General features: G+C 42.4%; 1 protein-coding gene across 2 annotated transcripts in view; it reads left to right on the forward strand.

Moving 5' to 3' along the window:
• Positions 1-3537: 3537 nt before the first annotated feature.
• Positions 3538-21699, forward strand: part of RNF43 (ring finger protein 43) — a gene marked incomplete at its 5' end in the record, with an annotated part of 98222 nt that continues 80060 nt past the window's right edge. For both annotated transcript variants that reach the window (XM_082245078.1, XM_082245079.1), the window contains one exon: positions 3538-3786. In XM_082245078.1, the coding sequence (XP_082101204.1) occupies positions 3538-3786 (249 nt within the window). The remainder of the gene's footprint in view (positions 3787-21699) is intronic.

Raw genomic sequence — 21699 nt, forward strand, 5'->3', positions numbered from 1 at the left:
TTTATATTTATTAGCCCAGATCACGGAAGTGACAGGGACAGGAGCGGAGATGACTCCTATTGCAGCACAGCTGTTTTATGTAACCGACGCGTGGGTAGCTTTTTTTCACGGTACACCGTGATCTTTTCATGCTAGTGCGCATGCGCACTAGTCAGCTCCTCAGTTGTTCCATTAGGTATCTGGGGCTGTGAGCATGCGCACTGCTGCGCTGCTCAGCTGTTCCTGGCCGTTAGTGACGAGGGTAGGTTTTTCTCACGGTGTAGGTAATTCTCACGGAACACCGGCAGCACTCATGCAGCACCAGACCATGACACTCCCACCACCATGCTTGACTGTAGGCAAGACACACTTGTCTTTGTACTCCTCACCTGGTTGCTGCCACACACGCTTGACACCATCTGATCTGAACCAAATAAGTTTATCTTGGTCTCATCAGACCACAGGACATGGTTCCAGTAATCCATATACTTAGTCTGCTTGTCTTCAGCAAACTGTTTGCGGGCTTTCTTGTGCATCATCTTTAGAAGAGGCTTCCTTCTGGGACGACAGCCATGCAGACCAATTTGATGCAGTGTGCGGCGTATAGTCTGAGCACTGACAGGCTGACCCCCCACCCCTTCAACTTCTGCAGCAATGCTGGCAGCACTCATACGTCTATTTCCCAAAGACAACCTTTGGATATGACGCTGAGCACGTGCACTCAACTTATTTGATCGACCATGTCGAGGCCTGTTCTGAGTGGAACCTGTCCTGTTAAACTGCTGTATGGTCTTGGCCACCGTGCTGCAGCTCAGTTTCAGGGTCTTGGCAATCTTCTTATAGTCTAGGCCATCTTTATGTAGAGCAACAATTCTTTTTTTCAGATCCTTTAGAGAGTTCTTTGCCATGAGGTGCCATGTTGAACTTTTAGTGACCAATATGAGAGAGTGAGAGCGATAACACCAAATTTAACACACTTGCTCATCATTCACACCTGAGACCTTGTAACACCAACCAGTCAGATAACAACGGGGAGGGAAAATGGCTAATTTGGCCCAATTTGGACATTTTAACTTAGGGGTGTACTCACTTTTGTTGCCAGCGGTTTAGACATTAATGGCTGTGTGTTGAGTTATTTTGAGGGGACAGCAAATTTACACTGCTATGCAAGCTGTACACTCACTACTTTACATTGTAGCAAAGTGTCATTTCTTCAGTGTTGTCACATGAAAAGATATAATAAATAATAAAATATTCACAAACATGTGAGGGGCGTACTCACTTTTGTGAGATACTGTATGGAGGGAGAGAGAGAGAGAGAGAGAGAGAGAGAGAGAGAGAGAGGGGGAGAGAGAGAGGGGGAGAGAGAGAGGGGGAGAGAGAGAGGGGGAGAGAGAGAGGGGGAGAGAGAGAGGGGGAGAGAGAGAGGGGGAGAGAGAGAGGGGGAGAGAGAGAGGGGGAGAGAGAGAGAGAGAGAGAGAGAGAGAGAGAGAGAGAGAGAGAGAGAGAGAGAGAGAGAGAGAGAGAGAGAGAGAAATAACACAGATAATAAAAGTATGAGTAAGTAATAATAATAATAATATAAATTATAAAATAGTATAATACATAAAAAAATCTTAAAAAAAAAAAAAATAATATTTTAAATAATAGTAATTTTGTTATTATCATTTATTAATATTTAAGTTGTATATAATAATACTAATTAAAGTAAAACAAATAAAATAACAATAAAATAATAAAATAGATAGTACTTATAAAAAAATATATAAATATTATAAAAATAATATAAATCATATCTAAAACCAAAATATTAATAAATAATAACTATCACAATAATAATATAATGAAAGTAAAATAAATAAACATAACAAAACAAAAAAAAATAGATAGTAATAATAAAATAATATAAATATTATAAAATAATAAAATGGCATAATATCTAAAACATTATTAAAAAGAAGAAAAAGGAACCACAACCACGTGATATGGTCCTCAGACCTGATCATGCTGTGGTCCTAATAATTAGGACTTTAATAGGTATTAGGCTATCAAAAATGAGCAAACTTATCATTTTTGATTGCCTGATACCTATTAAAGTCCTAATTATTAGGACCACAGGATGAGCAGGTCTGAGGACCATATCACGTGGTTGTGGTTCCTTTTTCTTCTTTCTACTATATGAACAATTGAATGTGGGTATCTAGGGTATCAATAAGAATGCTGCTGTAACATTATATCAGGGATCTTCAAACTTTGGCCCTCCAGTTATTCAGGAACTACAATTCCCATCATGCCTAGTCATGTCTGTGAATGTCAGAGTTTTACAATGCCTCATGGGATGTGTAGTTCTGCAACAGCTGGAGGGACATAGTTTGAGGATCTCTGCATTATATGAACGACATTATATGAATGCTAAGGCTCCGTTCACATGTCAGCGTATGGATCGCGGGCAGAACCGCCGCTGAGCGATGTTGCCGCGATTTCCGCCTGCCGAATCGCGGTAACATCGCGCAAAAAAAATCGCGGGACGCAATACGCTCCAAAGAAGCTCTTGTACTTTTTTGGGCGTAATGCGTCTCGCAATTTTTTTTTGCGCGATGTCGGCAGGCGGAAATCGCGGTAACATCGCTCAGCGTTTGGGGGGCTATTGCAAACCAACGGGCAATGCACAGGCGTCCTGCGATTTGCAATAATCTCCGGATCGCGGGCGGAACCGCGGCGGTTCTGCCCGCGATCCATACGCTGACATGTGAACGGAGCCTAAAACATTATTAAATAATAATAAAAACACAATTAAAGTAAAACAAATGAAAAACAAATACCACTGAATTAAAAGAAATATTATAAAATAGTAATAATAACAATAATAATATATAAAATTAAAATAATAATAATACAATGAAAGTAAAACAAATAAACATAAATAATAAAAAAATAAATAAAACAGATAGTAATAATAAAAATGATAAAATAAATATTATAAAAAAATATAATTATATATAAAGCTAAAAATACTAATACAAATATATTAATAATAGTAGAATTAAAGGTAAACAAATAAAAAAACATAAAAAGAATATGAATATTATAAAATAATAAATAAAATGGGCTAAAACTGATTCCAGTGAATGGACTGTGATTGTGTATACGATGGGTCCCCTAGGTGTAAGGTGTAGGGAGATGATGATGATGATGGTAGTAGTAGTATAGGAGACGCACGGCTCCCCCCGATCTCCCCCAGGCTGGGGTCTAGCTGTCATGTTGCGGGCCGCCTGCAGAGGGAGCCGCTCTGTCGGGAGGCGGACGGGCGGGCGGGCGCGCTGTCGGTGCGGTGGGGCGTAGGGGGGGGAGGGGATGTTAGGCTCCGCCCTCACTTTGTGTCAGCAGGTAGGAGCCGAGCCGTCCCGGGGAAGGAAGGAAGGAAGGAGGGAGCGGAGCGGAGTGTGGAAGAGACGAAGCTGGGAAAGTGTCACCCCGGCCGGGACAAGGCGTACCCCGAGCTCCGGTTGGATGTGAGGGAGGAGGATACCTGTGTCGGAGGGGAGGGGGTATGGCTGCATGCGGTGGTTAGTGGCCCCTCTCCCGGGACTATGGATGCCGGGTGCCGGGTGCAGTATGAGTAGAGGCCGGCTGGTGTCCCTGTGTGTGCTCCTCCTCATCACCGCTCTACAGGCGAGCCTCGCCGTCTCCCAGCCCAGAGCTCTGCTCCGGGTCTTCCCCATCAGGATGGAAACCCCCAACTTCACCGTGGAGGGGATCTTCGCCAAGGTGGCCGACGTCAGCTCTGCCGAGGGCAGGCTCTTCCAGGTGAGCCATGGAGCTGGGCCAGCACGGACACTTCTTACTCTCATTTCTTATTTATTGTGAGGGATAACACAGGGCCAGCTCATAGAAAACCCCAAGGCTGGAGCCCCCTTTTCACACCTGAGTGGTCCAGGAACGCAATTTTGAAAACGCACAACACGCTTGCCATGCCTCAAACGCTGCTAGCGCTCTTCAGTTTTGTCGTGCAGCGCAAAACCCGCTTGGCTCATTGCCAAAGACAGGTGCGGGCGCTGCATTGGCGCACAGAAAGGCGACTCAGGTGTGACGTGGGGTGAGGGCTCATCCACATGGGCAGGAAAACGCAGCGCTTACATGTGATTGGTTTAGGTTTGGATAGTAATCAATGAGCCGTGCGCACAGCTAAATCTGAGAATGTCAGACGCGGGTGCAGATTTTGCGCACGGACGCGGGTGCAGATTTTGCGCACGGACGCGGGTGCAGATTTTGCGCACGGACGCGGGTGCCGGTTTTCCGCACTGGCGCGGGTGCAGGTTTTCCGCACTGGCGCGGGTGCAGGTTTTCCGCACTGGCGCGGGTGCAGGTTTTCCGCACTGGCGCGGGTGCCGGTTTTCCGCACTGGCGCGGGTGCAGGTTTTCCGCACGGACGCGGGTGCAGGTTTTCCGCACGGACGCGGGTGCAGGTTTTCCGCACGGGTGCAGGTTTTCCGCACGGGCGCGGGCGCAGGTTTTCCGCACGGGCGCGGGCGCAGGTTTTCCGCACGGACGCGGGTGCAGGTTTTCCGCACGGACGCGGGTGCAGGTTTTCCGCACGGGCGCGGGTGCAGGTTTTCCGCACGGGCGCGGGTGCAGGTTTTCCGCACGGGTGCAGGTTTTCCGCACGGGCGCGGGTGCAGGTTTTCCGCACGGGTGCAGGTTTTCCGCACGGGCGCGGGTGCAGGTTTTCGGCACGGACGCCAGGGCTTTAGGCGCGCACGTTACACAGGATTGCCTAGCTTTTCCAGCAGCTTTTCTTTTATCTTTTTAGATTGTAAGCTCTAGGGAACAGGGCCCTCTGATTCCTCCTGTCTGCCCTCATCTGTAAAGCGCTGTGTTGGCGCTAAATAAATCCTGTATAATAACGCAGGAAATACGGGTGTGTATTATTATATTCCTATAATGCTGCCATGTGTACAAATCTGTACGCAGAGCTTTTTCTGCCCGTGTGAATAAGCTCTGAGGCTGCATTCACACCTGTGCGACTCAAAGTTGTGCGATTTTCATTGCATCTTTAATGGAACTTTGACTGTCACATTGAGAACATTAAGATGCGACTTTTGAGTGTTTACATTGCAGTCTATGGCACTTAAAGTGAGTTCTGCTTTGTCGCATAGATGTGAGCGGCTTCCATTGAATCGCACGCTGCGACTTGTCATGAGCCATACAACCCATTCACACTTGTGCGGCTTGTCCTGTGACTTTGGACATTGGAGTGACATGACAAGTCGGACCCCATATTTTCCAGTGATAACCGGTCATATAGGTGATGCTTAAAGTTGCAGAGACTTCAGTTGTTCATGCACTGCTTGAGGGCCGTAGACTTCAATGTTAACCCTCAAAAGTTGCACCTGAATGTTTTATATGTAACAGTGGGTCTGACTGCAGAGGGAAACGCATCCCATCAAAGTGGTGCAAGTGTGAAAGCACATTGTCACTAGGCTCACGCTTCATGTGGCACTTCTTCCAGCATTTATTTTTCTGGGTTTCGGGCTGGAATGTTCTTGTTTTGGCCAATGAAAGGTCAGTTATTAAGGGAAGGAGAGGCGAGAAGTCACGTGTGCTGGCTTATTCACATGGCGTGTTTTCTGCACGGAATGCTGGTTCTTGCTGGCAGAGCCCATAGATGATCCGGTGTACAATACGCACTCAATGTACTGATAACTATATGCATACCATTTTTTGAATGAGTTTACACTTTACATATACAGGCGTAAAATCTGCAGGTATGTACAGCCACAGATGGGGCTAGGTTTTACTTTTTTTGTGTGTAAGTAGCTAAAAGCACATGCATGTGTAAAATCTGCAGGTATGTACAGCCATAGACAGGGTTATGTTTTACTCCTTTTTTTTTTTTTTACGTACGCCACTAAACACACATACATGCATAAAATCTGCAGCTATGTACAGTCACGGACAGAGCTATGTTTATTTTTTTCCCTGTACGCTGCTAAACTCGCATACAAGTGTAACATCTGCAGGTATGTACAGCCACAGACATGGCTACGTTCTACTTTTTGTTTTGTATGCTGTTAAATGCACATACCTGCGTAAATTCTGCAGGTATGTAGAGTCACAGACTAGGCTATGTTCTATTTTTTTTTGCATGCATAAAATCTGCAGGTATGTACAGCCATAGACAGGGTTATGTTCTACTTTTCTTCTTTTATTATTAGTTTTTTTTTTTTTCGCCACTAAATGCACATGCATGCATAAAATTTGCAGCTATGTACAGTCACAGACAGAGCTATGTTTCTTTTTTTTTTTTTTCCCCCTGTACGCTGCTAAACTCGCATACAGGCATAAAATCTGCAGGTATGTACAGCCATAGACAGGGCTATGTTCTTTCTTTTTTTTTTTTTTTTTTTTAATATATATATATATATATATATATATATATATATATATATTTTTTGTACGCCACTAAAGGCACATACATGCATAAAATCTGCAGCTATGTACAGTCACAGACAGAGCTATGCTTCTTTCCCCCCCCCCCCCCCCCCACCTGTTCACTGCTAAAAACTCACATACAGGCGTAACATCTGCAGGTATGTACAGCCATAGACAGGGTTATGTTTTTTACTTTTAATATATAATTTTTTTTTTTTTTTTTTTGTACGCCACTAAAGGCACATACGTGCATAAAATCTGCAGCTATGCTTCTTCCCCCCCCCCCCCCCCCCACCTGTTCACTGCTAAACTCACATACAGGCATAAAATCTGCAGGTATGTATAGCCAAAGACAGGGCTATGTTCTTTTTTTTTTTTTTTTTTTGGCATGCCATTATATACATGCGTAAAATCTGCAGGTATGTACTGCCACGGGGGGGTTATGTTTTACTTTTTTTTTTTCACCATTAGAGGCATGCATGTTTAAATTCTGCAGGTATGTAGAGTAATGGGCCATACACACTATAAGATTTTCTGAAGACTTTTTCCTTCAGACTTACCAAAACCAGATAATATGAGGTCAATCCTAAACACTTTCAATTTGTAAGCAATCTGGCAGGCCCTTGCACTACATAGAAAAAGGTAAATCTGAAGGGAAAAAGTCTTCAGAAAATCTTATAGTGTGTATGGCCCTTTACAGACTGAGCTATGTTCTACTTTTTGTTTTGCACATTTTACTCAGGTAGTTGTAAAGTCATTTATTAATAGTAGTTGTCTAGGCGTTGGCACGTTAGACACATTTTACGCAGGATCTTCTACGGGCTTTGCCAGCAAGCACCTGCACATTTTTGCTTGTAGACCTAGCTGTGTATATTCCATGAATCCTGTAGGATTGCTTTTAGATGGGTGGAAATCTATACATGGCATTTGATGTCTGTGTGAAGGAGCCCTCACACATTTTCAGGCGCTCCCATTAACGTCTATAGGGACCAGAAATGTCTGACACTGTCCCATAGAAGCTTGTGTACTTTTTAGAGTTTTAGGATAACTTCACCTTTTGTAAGAAAAAAAAAATATAAAATTAAATAATAAACACCTTTTTGCAGGTTAAATTTTTTTTTTTACATTTATTACATTTTTTTTTTTTACTAGGAAGCCTGGAAAGCATTGCAACTGTGATCAGCAGATCAGGGGTGCCATGCAGTACTCCTGCAGACTGTCAGTGTATCTGTCTGCTCATACCAGCAGGTAGTTACACACTGACAGGAAGAGTCAATGAATTACCACAGCCCTAAACAGCGCCCTGGTAGTTCATTGAGAAGTGCAAGGCGACAGCTGCAAAGGCTGTCTGTAGTTGTAGTTTTCGCAGAACTCCAGGAATAAATGAAGGGGGGGGGGGGGGGGAAGCACTGTATGGCTGCGTTTAAAAAAAAAAAAAAGTGTGTGTGTGTATATATATATATATATATATATATATATATATATATATATATATATATATTTAGAGATCAACCGATTATCAGCCGATATGCACTTTCCCCAATATATCGGAATTGGCCCCTGAGGTTACCGATATTGCAGATATTTCGGAAAGTGCTGTACCGGAGTGATGCCTGCAGCTAGAGGCATCACCCCGGTACTGGCGTCCATAGCCGACGGTCGACTGTCTTGTAATGACAACCGATGCGGCTGAGAAACTGCACGGCTGTCATTATAAGGAGCGGGAGGGGATGTCTCCCACTGCCTTCCGTGGCTCGCCCGGGTCTCCCGTCCCATCCTACCTGCACGGCCACCGAAGAGAAGAACCGATCAATTCGGCTCTGATCGGGTCTCCATGTAAAAACTCGGAAGTGATGTCATGACATCACTTCCGGGTACTCGGCGGCAAATTCAAAAAAATGTGAGCATTCAAAACAGCCAAACTTGGCGTTTTGAATACTTTTAAGTGTAGAGGGGTCTGGGGTCTTTTAAGACCCCCAGATCCGTCCACAATAGTATCTCTGAATTTTTTTTGTTTTTAAAAGTCCAAAAACTTCCGATAATACCGATATCCGATGATCAAAATATCGATATCGGCACTAAAAAAACGATACCGGTCGATCACTAATATATATGTGACAGAGTGTGGGGAGAAGATTTCCTGTGGCTGCAGGAGTGGGATCCTGTTACATGTTCTACCCTCCCAAAGGTGAAGTTCTCCTTTAAGTGGTGCCACACTCGGGTGTGAACGGGCACCATTGAATAGAATGACAATGTGGATGTTGAGGAGCTTCAGGAAATGCAAATGATATCACTCAGGTGAGAACTGTACTTCTGGAAAAGTAGAGGAGCTTCTTTGGGTGTGATTGCACAATTTTGGCTTCAGCGGGAGAGGCTGAAGAACATACGTTATACACATTTTCAGGAACTCCTATTGAAGTCTGTAGGGGCCAAAAATACACAACTCTACGCTAAAGAGCACCAAGATTGGCATGACGCTAAGGTGTATATGGGCACCATTAAATAGGATGAGAAGCTTGATATTGAGCATTGGAGCTCTTTGGGAAACGCGCTTTGAATGGGGTCCTGAGATTCGGGGTGTCAAGGATGCTGTCCTGCAATAACATAACCCCCATACTGAGTGAGCCCTTGTTGCCCCTTGATGCCCCCATGGAACCAACATTACCTCCTTCGACCTCTGCAAGCTTTTAAAACGTCTATAGCCTGGATTCTAGGCCTGCACGATATTGGAAAAAAAATATATTGTACATCGACTATCGTTCAGCCCTACTGGATTCCCACTTGTGTGTTTTCGTGTGATTTTAGGTGTTTTTGCTAGTTTTTCAGGATTTTATGTATTAGCCATTGGAAAGCTAGGTACTAGGAGGAGGTTGTTGGGTGATAAAACACACCATTTTTACAATTTATAGGAGATAACAACTAGCTTTCTCAAGCCTGAAACTGCCAACAATATGTACAAACGCTAAAAAAGAAATAATGCTCCTGTGAATGCAGACGTTTGTGGATCGAAGTTAGATTTCCACACTTTGCTATTGTCTGGGCCCTATTAAAATTAATGTCATTCCGCTAAACTGGGAGTCTTTTTACTGAGATGTTAGATGAGCTGATATCACATTTACCAGGGAGATAAACAATGATGGATGGTTGATCTAAATAATCTAGAACAGTGGTCTCCAAAACTGTGGCCCTTTGCTTTCCTTTATCTGCCCCTTTAAGCATTCCTGCCACTGACACCAACAATGGCACATAATTCCTGCCACTGCCGCCAAGGATGGGGCATAATTCCTGCCACTGCCGCCAAGGAGGGGGCATAATTCCTGCCACTGACAAAAACATGAGGTGCTATTCCTCCTACTGACGCCAACTATTTCTCCCCCTAATACCAAAGAAAGGGCATTGTTTATACCAACTGGGCACAGTCCAGGCCCCCTAAAGACTGAAGTTTGGAGACCCCTGATCTAGAAAGTTCCTGGATAGGGGCGGTGCATTAACAGGAGTCAGTCTCTGTTCACACCATCTCCATTTTATGTGCATTGGCCAACATGAGATACGATTATTTATTACCATTATGTTCTATAGGGCCTGGTAAAATCTGTGCGTCTTGGCAAACATTTCAGGTGCTCTTTTTTTGGTGTTACATTGTGTGAAAAACAAACTTTAGATGGGTGCGACTTGGGTTAGGCTTTGGCTTTGAGCACTGGTAACGGGCAACTGTTGCACAAGATGGATAAGATGTGACATTTGAGGGATTACATTAGTCTATGGCACTCAAATCGCATGAAAGTTTGACCAAGTAGTGCAGGAACCTTTTTAATGTTGCTGCGACTTTAAGTTGCACATATTTAAATGGTTATCATTGAAAAACATGGGGTGTGACTTGTCATGCGACTTTAGTGTCCAAGTCACAGAAGTGTGAATGGAGCCTAAAATGTAGACCACAAGTCTGAACCTACAGAAGAATGATAGAGCTTCTAGGAAAACCTTGTGGTGTATTTTTCTGTTATGAAGGCGATATTCTCTGAAATTTTCTTAGTACAATATTGGGCTCATCATCCATGTTACAATTTGATTTTACCATCTTAATATCTGCCACACCTGTGTAGTGTAAGGGCAAACTGATTGTACGGTTAGGTTGGTATATTTACAGTGACTCTTAGTAGTATTGTATATCTAAAGCCAAAACCTTTTGTGTTTTGTATAGAGTAGGGAATGGGTAAACCCCTCTCGTCATTTTTGTCTTCTTTGCCCCTCTTGAAAGATTTCCAGGAACTTCCTGTCCATCGACAGAACAGGATGTGATTTGAGAAATCTCCTCTTGGTTGTCACCGGGACAGGTGTCCCCTTTGGAAGATTACACCTCTATTTTAGTGACCACTCAAGATTTTGGATTGCCCCTTACTTTGTGCTAGTGGTCTGCAGGACAGATATAGAGGGTGAGTTTCTCTACACGGCAGTGACACTGACACAGGGGGTCCGACCAACACCCCCCCCCCCCCACCATCCAGGATGGAAAAAAATGTTTGGCTTTGGTCAGACTTGTATAAAGTACTCAAAATTTCTACTTGAGTAAAAGTACAAGTGCTCGATCAAAAAGTGACTTAAGTAGAAGTGGAAGTGCTCGCAGAAAAAGTTACTTAAGTAGAAGTACTAAAGTATTCAACATTTTTTTTACTTAAGTATTGCAAGTAGTTTTTTTTTAAAAATTGCTACTTAAGTACTAAAAGTAAAAAGTACCAGTAGTTTTGAAAAAAAAATTCTACTCAAGTACTGAAAGTAGAAGTAGAAGTACTGTGTTATGTAGTTATTACAGAAAGAAGTCAAAAGTTTGAACATCATATTGTTTTTTATTATTTCAAATGCAGCTTTTATTTATACATACAGTAGCATTTATTTTCATATGCGCTGATAATACACATGTTTTGAGCTTCATGAAACCTGTCATCTACTGTTCTGGCAGTGGTCATTTTTTATAATTGTAACGAGTAACTATGCAGCACAAAAAAAAAATATCGGAGTAGAAGTATCGAAATCATCGAAAAAATGTAGTGAAGTAAAAGTAGAAGTAGGAGAAAAAAATTCTACTCTAGGAAAGTACAGATACCGCCTTTCGGTACTTAAGTACAGTACTTAAGTAGTTCTACTTGGTTACTATACATCTCTGGCTTTGGTAGACTTTTCAGTTTAACGTTTGTGTCTTATCATAAAGATCATTGTGGATCAGTATGTATGTCTTATCAGAAGTACCATATATGGATAGGTGAATGCATTCAAGGGTGTGCCCCCCCAAAGCAAGTCTCTTCAAGCCAAAATCCTTTAGAGACATACAGCTTCATAAATGGAGTGAACTTTGAGTGGTTGTCCTCTGTTTAGGGAATGGATTTAGTAACATGACATTTCTGGTGCAGTGTGATGGACTGCAGATCTTATTGGCATTATATAATACCTCTAACGAGGCATAGGATAATTGATTCTACAAATAATCCCATAAAGAAAGCCGGATGTGTATGGGTTTACAAAGCATCTCTTTGTCCCACTTCTGGAGATTCTATAGGAAACGCTAAACTAACTTCAGTCTGAAACTGTCATCTCTGGACATAATTACTGTCACATAAAATGTCATTTGGTTTAAAGAATTCTAATAAAAAAATCTAATTTGGTTATATAGCTATCCTTTGAGTTTGAAATAATGTCGTTTTTAGGGCAGCTTGTGTGTGTGTGCATCTATCATACACATATAATAATATATATATATATATATATATATATATATATATATATTATATCAATCATATATGTTTTTTTTTTTTTTTTTTTTTTTTTTTTTTTTTTATGAAAGGTAAATTTCTGAGATTTTCATTAGTGGAACTGGCTACATAAAAATTCTGCTGGCTCTTAGATTGCACCCCTGGTGTGTGTGTGTGTTTATTTATTTTTTTCCTTCTAGATTTCTCGCAGATTTGTGTCAGTAGTATTCAAAATTCTAAACCCCCCAGTACAAATGCAAATAAAGTAGTTAAATAAAGTTAAAGATTATCCATGCGTGGGATTCCTATGATGTCCGCGTTCTCCTACAGTACTCTTCCAGGTGAGGCCGGTCACATGGTTGTCAGCAGCGCTGTGTTTCTCAGTAAAGCCAACATTTAGATGCTAATCCTTTTATGTGTGGGAATATGTTTATGTAGAGAAATGAGAGAACAAATGGCAAAAGCCACTTTAGAATGCTGGCAGAGATTTTTGCTCATTTTTTCAGTGATCATTTTGTGTCAATGTTTTGTTTAATTGTGTTTAACCTACTTTTTGTTTCGGTGTAAAACCAGTGTTCTTTTTCAATTGAAATATGTTTTACACTCCTTGTTTGGGTTCATATAGATCGTATATTGTATGTTAATACGCTTTAAGGTGATTAGGAATAGGTGGTTGTTGGCAAATGTGAAAAGGCCAAAAACATCACAAGTAAACAGGACTTATAAGGTGTAATTGTGATCACACAAATCATGTAAAACAAATATTATATTACAGGTTTAAATATATATGTGCACATTCAAAGGTGTAAGGCCGGTCATAGATGATTTGAACCCTGTGTGGGCAGGCTGAATTTATCAAGTTGATGGATCAATCAACTTGGGTATAACCAGCCTGCTGGATTCCCTTGCAACTATCGCTAGCAGCGGCTATAGTAGCAATAATTACTGTCTTCTCCAGGCAGGGAAGGGGTCCCCCTGATGGGAGCAGACGATTGCTCAATGGGAGGGATTCCTATTTCAACACTGTCTGTGTTAATGGGGGAATCGTGATCATTTCTTTCCTGCAACCTGTGGCCGGCCTTAGGTATAGGATAAACTTCTGATATAATCATATGTTCCCATACAGGTGTCCTAAAATACCACCACTGTTAAATATTCAGGTTATCTGAAGTTTTGCCAATACAAGGGGAAGAGTGATAATAATAGGACACCTGAATATGGGGACATAGAGTATAACATATCACAGGTTTATTCTGTACATGTGCTGTACCTAATTCTTATGAATGTGCACATTTAGATTTAATTCTGTATTAATAAAATATTTGTTTTATATGTTTAAATAGTAATTGTTTGTAATTCATGTGGCCTTTGGAAATTTTAGTGCAATGGTTTAGCTCTAAGGCTTAGTCTACACTTGCTGTTTCTGAAGTAAGGTAAAAATTGGCAGCTGAGTTGTGTGTGACATCCTAATCCCACCACCCAGACACTTAAGTTGACACAGTAGACGGATACAGTTGTTTCTGCGTATGGCAAAAATTTGTACCCCATTGGTGGATTTGTTGGGCAGCATTGCCAATGTAAACCAGTCAATTGAATAAGGCCGCACTGGAACTGCAAAACAAACAGGCTCTCAGTTAAACTGCAGTATTCCTATTTAAAAACCCCATTTGACTATCAAAGTACAGGTTGCAGTATTCCATCCTTAATGCCTGTCAACCCCTCCTGTACTGCTCTCTGAAAAGCGATCCACTGTGGATTGCTCTTCAGACAGAACTGCATAGGTAAACAAACCCTAAGTCCCCATTCACACTAGCGTGACTTGTCAGGCGACTTGGTCGCCTGACAAGTTGCGGTGGGTCGCCTGCCATTGATTAGCACAGGACCCATTCTAATAGGAGCGACACAAGTCGCTCCGACTTAGAAAAAGGGTCCTGTACTACTTTGGGGCGACCTGCATTGACTTCAATGATATGAAGTCCGTGCATGTCGTGCCGAGGTCGCGGTGCACGCTAAGAGTAGTAGATGAAATACATGTAATAATAGAATTGTAGCAAGAGCATGCAACTCCTAATGTGGTGCTTGGAGATTATTTGTAAAGAGGGGGGATATACTGTATATTATTTGGCATCAAGCATGCTGGACATTTATTTTACAGGTACTTGTATAACGCCGTTAATTCACACAGCGCTTTGTATAACGCCGTTAATTCACACAGCGCTTTGTATAACGCCGTTAATTCACACAGCGCTTTGTAGAACGCCGTTAATTCACACAGCGCTTTGTATAGTGCCGTTAATTCACACAGCGCTTTGTATAGCGCCGTTCACACAGCGCTTTGTATAACGCCGGTAATTCACACAGCGCTTTGTATAACGCCGTTAATTCACACAGCGCTTTGTATAACGCCGTTAATTCACACAGCGCTTTGTATAGCGCCGTTAATTCACACAGCGCTTTGTATAGCGCCGTTAATTCACACAGCGCTTTGTATAGCGCCGTTAATTCACACAGCGCTTTGTATAGCGCCGTTAATTCACACAGCGCTTTGTATAGCGCCGTTAATTCACACAGCGCTTTGTATAACGCCGGTAATTCACACAGCGCTTTGTATAACGCCGTTAATTCACACAGCGCTTTGTATAGCGCCGTTAATTCACACAGCGCTTTGTATAGCGCCGTTAATTCACACAGCGCTTTGTATAACGCCGTTAATTCACACAGCGCTTTGTATAACGCCGTTAATTCACACATCGCTTTGTATAACGCCGGTAATTCACACAGCGCTTTGTATAGCGCCGTTCACACAGCGCTTTGTATAACGCCGTTAATTCACACATCGCTTTTTATAACGCCGGTAATTCACACAGCGCTTTGTATAACGCCGGTAATTCACACAGCGCTTTGTATAACGCCGGTAATTCACACAGCGCTTTGTATAACGCCGTTAATTCACACAGCGCTTTGTATAACGCCGTTAATTCACACAGCCCTTTGTATAACGCCGTTAATTCACACAGCGCTTTGTATAACGCCGGTAATTCACACAGCGCTTTGTATAACGCCGGTAATTCACACAGCGCTTTGTATAACGCCGTTAATTCACACAGCGCTTTGTATAACGCCGTTAATTCACACAGCGCTTTGTATAACGCCGTTAATTCACACAGCCCTTTGTATAACGCCGTTAATTCACACAGCGCTTTGTATAACGCAGTTAATTCACACAGCGCTTTGTATAACGCCGTTAATTCACACAGCCCTTTGTATAACGCCGTTAATTCACACAGCCCTTTGTATAACGCCGTTAATTCACACAGCGCTTTGTATAACGCCGTTAATTCACACAGCGCTTTGTATAACGCCGTTAATTCACACAGCGCTTTGTATAACGCCGTTAATTCACACAGCGCTTTGTATAACGCCGTTAATTCACACAGCCCTTTGTATAACCCCGTTAATTCACACAGCGCTTTGTATAACGCAGTTAATTCACACAGCGCTTTGTATAACGCAGTTAATTCACACAGCGCTTTGTATAACGCCGTTAATTCACACAGCCCTTTGTATAACGCCGTTAATTCACACAGCCCTTTGTATAACGCCGTTAATTCACACAGCCCTTTGTATAGCGCCGTTAATTCACACAGCGCTTTGTATAGCGCCGTTAATTCACACAGCGCTTTGTATAACGCCGTTAATTCACACAGCGCTTTGTATAACGCCGTTAATTCACACATCGCTTTGTATAACGCCGGTAATTCACACAGCGCTTTGTATAGCGCCGTTCACACAGCGCTTTGTATAACGCCGTTAATTCACACATCGCTTTTTATAACGCCGGTAATTCACACAGCGCTTTGTATAACGCCGTTAATTCACACAGCGCTTTGTATAACGCCGTTAATTCACACAGCGCTTTGTATAGCGCCGTTAATTCACACAGCGCTTTGTATAGCGCCGTTAATTCACACAGCGCTTTGTATAACGCCGTTAATTCACACAGCGCTTTGTATAACGCCGTTAATTCACACAGCGCTTTGTATAACGCCGTTAATTCACACATCGCTTTGTATAACGCCGGTAATTCACACAGCGCTTTGTATAGCGCCGTTCACACAGCGCTTTGTATAACGCCGTTAATTCACACATCGCTTTTTATAACGCCGGTAATTCACACAGCGCTTTGTATAACGCCGGTAATTCACACAGCGCTTTGTATAACGCCGTTAATTCACACAGCGCTTTGTATAACGCCGTTAATTCACACAGCGCTTTGTATAACGCCGTTAATTCACACAGCGCTTTGTATAACGCCGTTAATTCACACAGCCCTTTGTATAACGCCGTTAATTCACACAGCGCTTTGTATAACGCCGTTAATTCACACAGCGCTTTGTATAACGCCGTTAATTCACACAGCGCTTTGTATAACGCCGTTAATTCACACAGCGCTTTGTATAACGCCGTTAATTCACACAGCGCTTTGTATAACGCCGTTAATTCACACAGCCCTTTGTATAACGCCGTTAATTCACACAGCGCTTTGTATAACGCAGTTAATTCACACAGCGCTTTGTATAACGCCGTTAATTCACACTGCCCTTTGTATAACGCCGTTAATTCACACTGCCCTTTGTATAACGCCGTTAATTCACACAGCGCTTTGTATAACGCCGTTAACTCGCACATCGCTTTACAAATATATTGTACTTTCACATCAGTTCCCTGCCCTCAAGGCGCTTACAGTTGAAGGACATATTTTGTGTAACCTATTAATTGCAGGCCCCAGCAGTTGTATTAACTAAAGTCCTAGTAAATAAAAGTGTTATTAAACCCTCATGTAAAATGTGACCTATAACCGCATACTACAGGGCTTCTCATTGCTGTCTGTCTCCACTCCTTGCAGGGTCCCATGGAGACCTATGTACTTTCATATCATGGTCGGTCATGTTACCATATGACTATGGTACGCTGCTTTCAGCCTGGGACAGAGCACACTTGTGCTGGTTTTTCCAAAGGGATGAAGAAGCGTATGTACTGCTGATGTGAGCTACATGTGCTGTGATATCAACAGGACGAGGGACCAAATACTGATGAATGAGCAGTCATTTGACTTCTACAGTGTGCAATGCATTCCCTGTCCTCCCCGACCAGACATCCAAGCTAGCAGCACTGATCCATAAGGCGATAGTGGTAACAAAAAGTAAAGGTTGTTGTAGATGGCTTGAACTGTGATTGATTCCTACTGAATCTACTGAATCAGACAACATTCAAGCTGTATGTCCCTCTGTTAACTTCACTCAGCTCTGCAAAAAGTCAGACTGTCAGCCGTACAGTGTCTGCATCCAATTGTATGTCCAGTCACCATTCAGGTATTCTGACTGCTGTGAGCGTTGGCTCTGAGAATACCATAGCCAGCAGTGGAGATTCATCCATCTGTAGTGTTTAGCATGGACAAGAGGAATCCCTTAGATGTCAGCCTATATGTCTATGACTAATTTAGACGATTGGAGATATATTTTGCAAAAAAAAAAAAAAAAAAAGTTTTAATTTTACTTTAAGGTTCAAGCGGTATTAAACCCAAAACCAAAATGCAATATATTTCACTTTACAAATCCTTATACAGTATGTGGTGGCTGCATTAGTTTTCTTTTTTAAAAGCTTATTTCCCCCCCCTTTTTTACCTAGTGGTCTGGCTAGTAACTCCCCTCCTTTATTAGTGTGCCCCCCATCTGGATGGAGCAGCACAAGGGGGCACAGCAGGCAGTCTGGGGGAAGGGTAGTGTTAAATGTAGTAGCAGATTTAAATACACTAACAAATTAAAGCCAAAATCCAGCTCACACTTTTTAATCGGGTATAGAAAAGAATCTAGCTGCAAAGCAACAAAATGTGAATATTTCAAAGGGGGCGATTCTTTTCTACACCCATTGTACAGCAAACAGTTTTTTTTTTCTTTTGGGATAAAGGTTTTACATAAAAGCTGGTCATTGTAAGCACCCCTGTTAGTGTTGCATCACTGTAGACTGATTATACATCTGGAAGAGAGCTTGTTCTTTAGAAGAACAGACTTACTGGTTGGATCACCAGATGAAAATAGGAGAAAAGCCTAAGGCCCCTTTCACACTTATGCAACGCGATTTTGCTGCGACTTCGCGGCGCGACTTTGACGCGATTTTGAAAGCAATGGCAAGGCTATATGCCTCAAAACGCATTAAAATGGTGGCAAAGTAGTGCAGGAACTAGTTTGAAGTCAGTGCGACTTCAAAACGCACTGATATGAATGGGGCTCATTGAAAATAATGGAAAACGACTTGTCATGCGATTTTTGCGGTCCAAAATCGCGGGACAAGTCGCACTAGTGTGAATGGGGCCTAAGAGAGAAAAGGAATAAATAGCCATCACATGTAGGATTTGGTAAGCAGCGATATGTTTGCCTTTGGGTTTAATACTGCTGTAAGCTTTCCCCTCGTTTTGTCACAGCCAGCTTGGCGCTACTGTCAAAGGCAGGACCAATCTTTTGTTTACTTCAGTTGAAGATTACGCAGGTATGTATAGAACAGCCATATCTGGAACATATATGAGAGAGAAATAATACAAGTGCTAATCAAATGTACACAGCCCTGGAGCAAATAGCAGTCATGGTTAACGTTCCTAAAGAATGCGTTTTATGTCTGAGTGCATCCAGAGACGCAGAGCTGCAGCTGACAATTGTGAAACGCATTTGACAAATTTCAGTAGTATTTGACACTAAAGAGGTTTGTGGGTACCTTAATTACATGTAAAAGGTTGTGCTGACTTTTTCCTGGCACAGATCAGTGAATGGAATCTATTACAGTACTGGGTGATAATTTCTACTTGTTGAGAGAAGTGGTATGTGGCACAGGTAAGTGGGTAGGAAAGATACCTGCGTTTTCATTATCTCTGTGTTTTTTATTATGTCATTAATATTATTGTATACAGGAGCTAACTGCTCATTATCCAGTTCAAGGCTACCTGCAGGCTTCATTGCCAAAGAAAATAGATTCATTTAATCTTTTCAGGCATGCGTTTTATACACTCATTATTATGTGGTACAGCTCTAGTTATGTTCTTACATCAGTCGTTTTTTGTAAACCATCAGATTAGGATGTAGTAGAAGTAAACATGCTTGGCAAAACAAGGAAGCCTGTTCTGAGAAAAGCTGCCATTAACCACTCTACCTAAAAATGCTAGTTGACTGGCTGTCATGCTGATCCAATACCCTTAGTCACAGAATTGCATGTGTGAAGTTCAAAGGTTTCACTATGACTTTGGGTCAGTGATGGAGGCTACTATAATGTATAGAGAGAAATAGCCGCACTCCAACTTGAAGGTGAAAAATATAAAATCTGTTTTATTCGTATCCAAAAGATAAAAGCAATTCAAAGTGTATCTATAATATAGTCAGAGACAAGAGATGTCAACATAGTAGTTGACGCGTTTCACTGATAAACGTCCGCTTAGTATAATATAGTCGAGACAAGAGATGAACGCATAGTATTTGACGCGTTTCGCGGATAAACGTCCGCTTAGTATAATATAATCAGAGACGAGATGAACGCATAGTAGTTGACGCGTTTCACGGATAAATGTCCGCTTAGTCGTTACGACTAAGCGGACGTTTATCCGTGAAACGCGTCCACTACTATGCGTTCATCTCTTGTCTCTGACTATATTATGGATACACTTTGAATTGATTTTATCTTTTGGATACGAATAAAACAGATTTTATATTTTTCACCTTCAAGTTGGAGTGCGGCTATTTCTCTCTATACATTATAGTTGCCTGGACTGCGGATCCTTGCTGCACCTTATTTTGATGGTTGGGATTACCTTATCACTGGAGCGGTTCTTTTGCCCTTTCTTCTGATCTGTGACAGTGATGGAGGCTGCCTGGCAACTGGCTTTTTAGAAAAGGAGGTTATCAATAGCAACCCTCTATATCTCTTAGAAGTAGAGACTGCAAGACACAAGTACAGCCAGGTGGGTTATGGTGAAGTGGGCTTAAAGAAACCCTCTGCCAACCAACTACAGAGGTGAGACAGGGCTCAGTAAGATGGGTTATTGGCTTTTCCATGGCACGAATCTGCAGCAGAGAAACTTCAGCCCTTTTCATAATTAATCAGCAGTGGCACAGGCAGAGATTTGTACCCTGTACAAACTAATGGCCAGGGGTGTTGCTGTTGACATGTAACTGTTCATCCAACCCCGGGCGCAGACAGTTTGCATCTTAGCCTAGTCACCAGTGATGGCGAACCTTGGCACCCCAGATGTTTTGGAACTACATTTCCCATGATGATCCACTACACTGCAGAGTGCATAAACATAATGGGAAATGTAGTTCCAAAACATCTGGGGTGCCAAGGTTCGCCATCACTGGCCTAGTGTTTCTGGCCACATAGGAACTGGCTCCAAGAATTCATTCAATTTTCAGCCAACAAAATTGAGTGAGGCTACTCTGCCATTTACGGGAAGAAAGCCTTGTATTTTCTGAATGAGTACAAGGCATCCTCTGATTGGCTAAGGTGGATATCTAGGAGATCACCTACCCCCCCCTCTACCTCAGCCAGGTAGAAGAAGCCCTGCATTCACCCAGAAAATACAAAGCGGTCTGTGAATGGCTGAGTCCTACTGGATTTTGTTCCAGAACAGGATGGGAAGTCCTGTTCTACATACTGTTCATACTAGGGATGCACCGATCTGACTTTTTTGGATCCAATACCGATATCTGGCATTGTGAAATCGCCGATACCAATACCGGAACCGATCCGGAGCTACACACAAAGCAAGCAGCTGCAGTACAGAGCAAAGATGGTGCTTCATGTGTGTGGCTCCTCCATTCACAGGCGGAGTGCATCTGATATCACTCCGCCTGTGAGCCGGGCCTATACAGGAAGTAGCGGCTCCCATCCCGTACTACTACTGTACCTAGTAAGGGATGGCTGAGTCGTTACTTAGCAAAAACCGGATCGGCCAGTGGATCGGTCAATGTTACCGATCCCCCGATCCATCAAAAATGGCCATATCGGCGCCAATATCCGATCCGAATATCGGATCGGTGCATCCCTAGTTCATACAGCTTGGCCCAAACTATTTTAAAGTGACAAAGCTGGGATAACGCTTTAAAGCCAAACTCCAGCTAACGCTGTTTTAAACAGTTACAGCGAACAGAATTTTTTCTTTAAGTTAATAAAAGCTGACTGTTGTAAGCCCACCTGTCAGTGTTAAATAGTTTACTGAAACTGACACTTCGGCTGGACAGCTTGGTCTGTTAAAAGAAGTTGAAAAATAATCGGCATATTGGCTGGATCATCAGGTGAAAGTAAGGGGAAACCTAAATGCAGCTGCCTCATCGGAGATCTGTTAGGTTGTCATATATTACATTATAGTTTTTGGGTTTGATACCCTTTAACAGTAAATTCCTTCTATGGATACTTGAAATTCAGTTCCTCTATGCATTCCTTTGGTGGAGAAGATTGCAGGCTGCAGAAATGAGTGGAATTAAATCCGTGAGCACAATAGTTT

The sequence above is a fragment of the Pelophylax lessonae genome (genome assembly GCF_965119305.1).
Source record: "Pelophylax lessonae genome assembly, chromosome: 2".
In the NCBI taxonomy this organism is placed as follows: domain Eukaryota; kingdom Metazoa; phylum Chordata; class Amphibia; order Anura; family Ranidae; genus Pelophylax; species Pelophylax lessonae.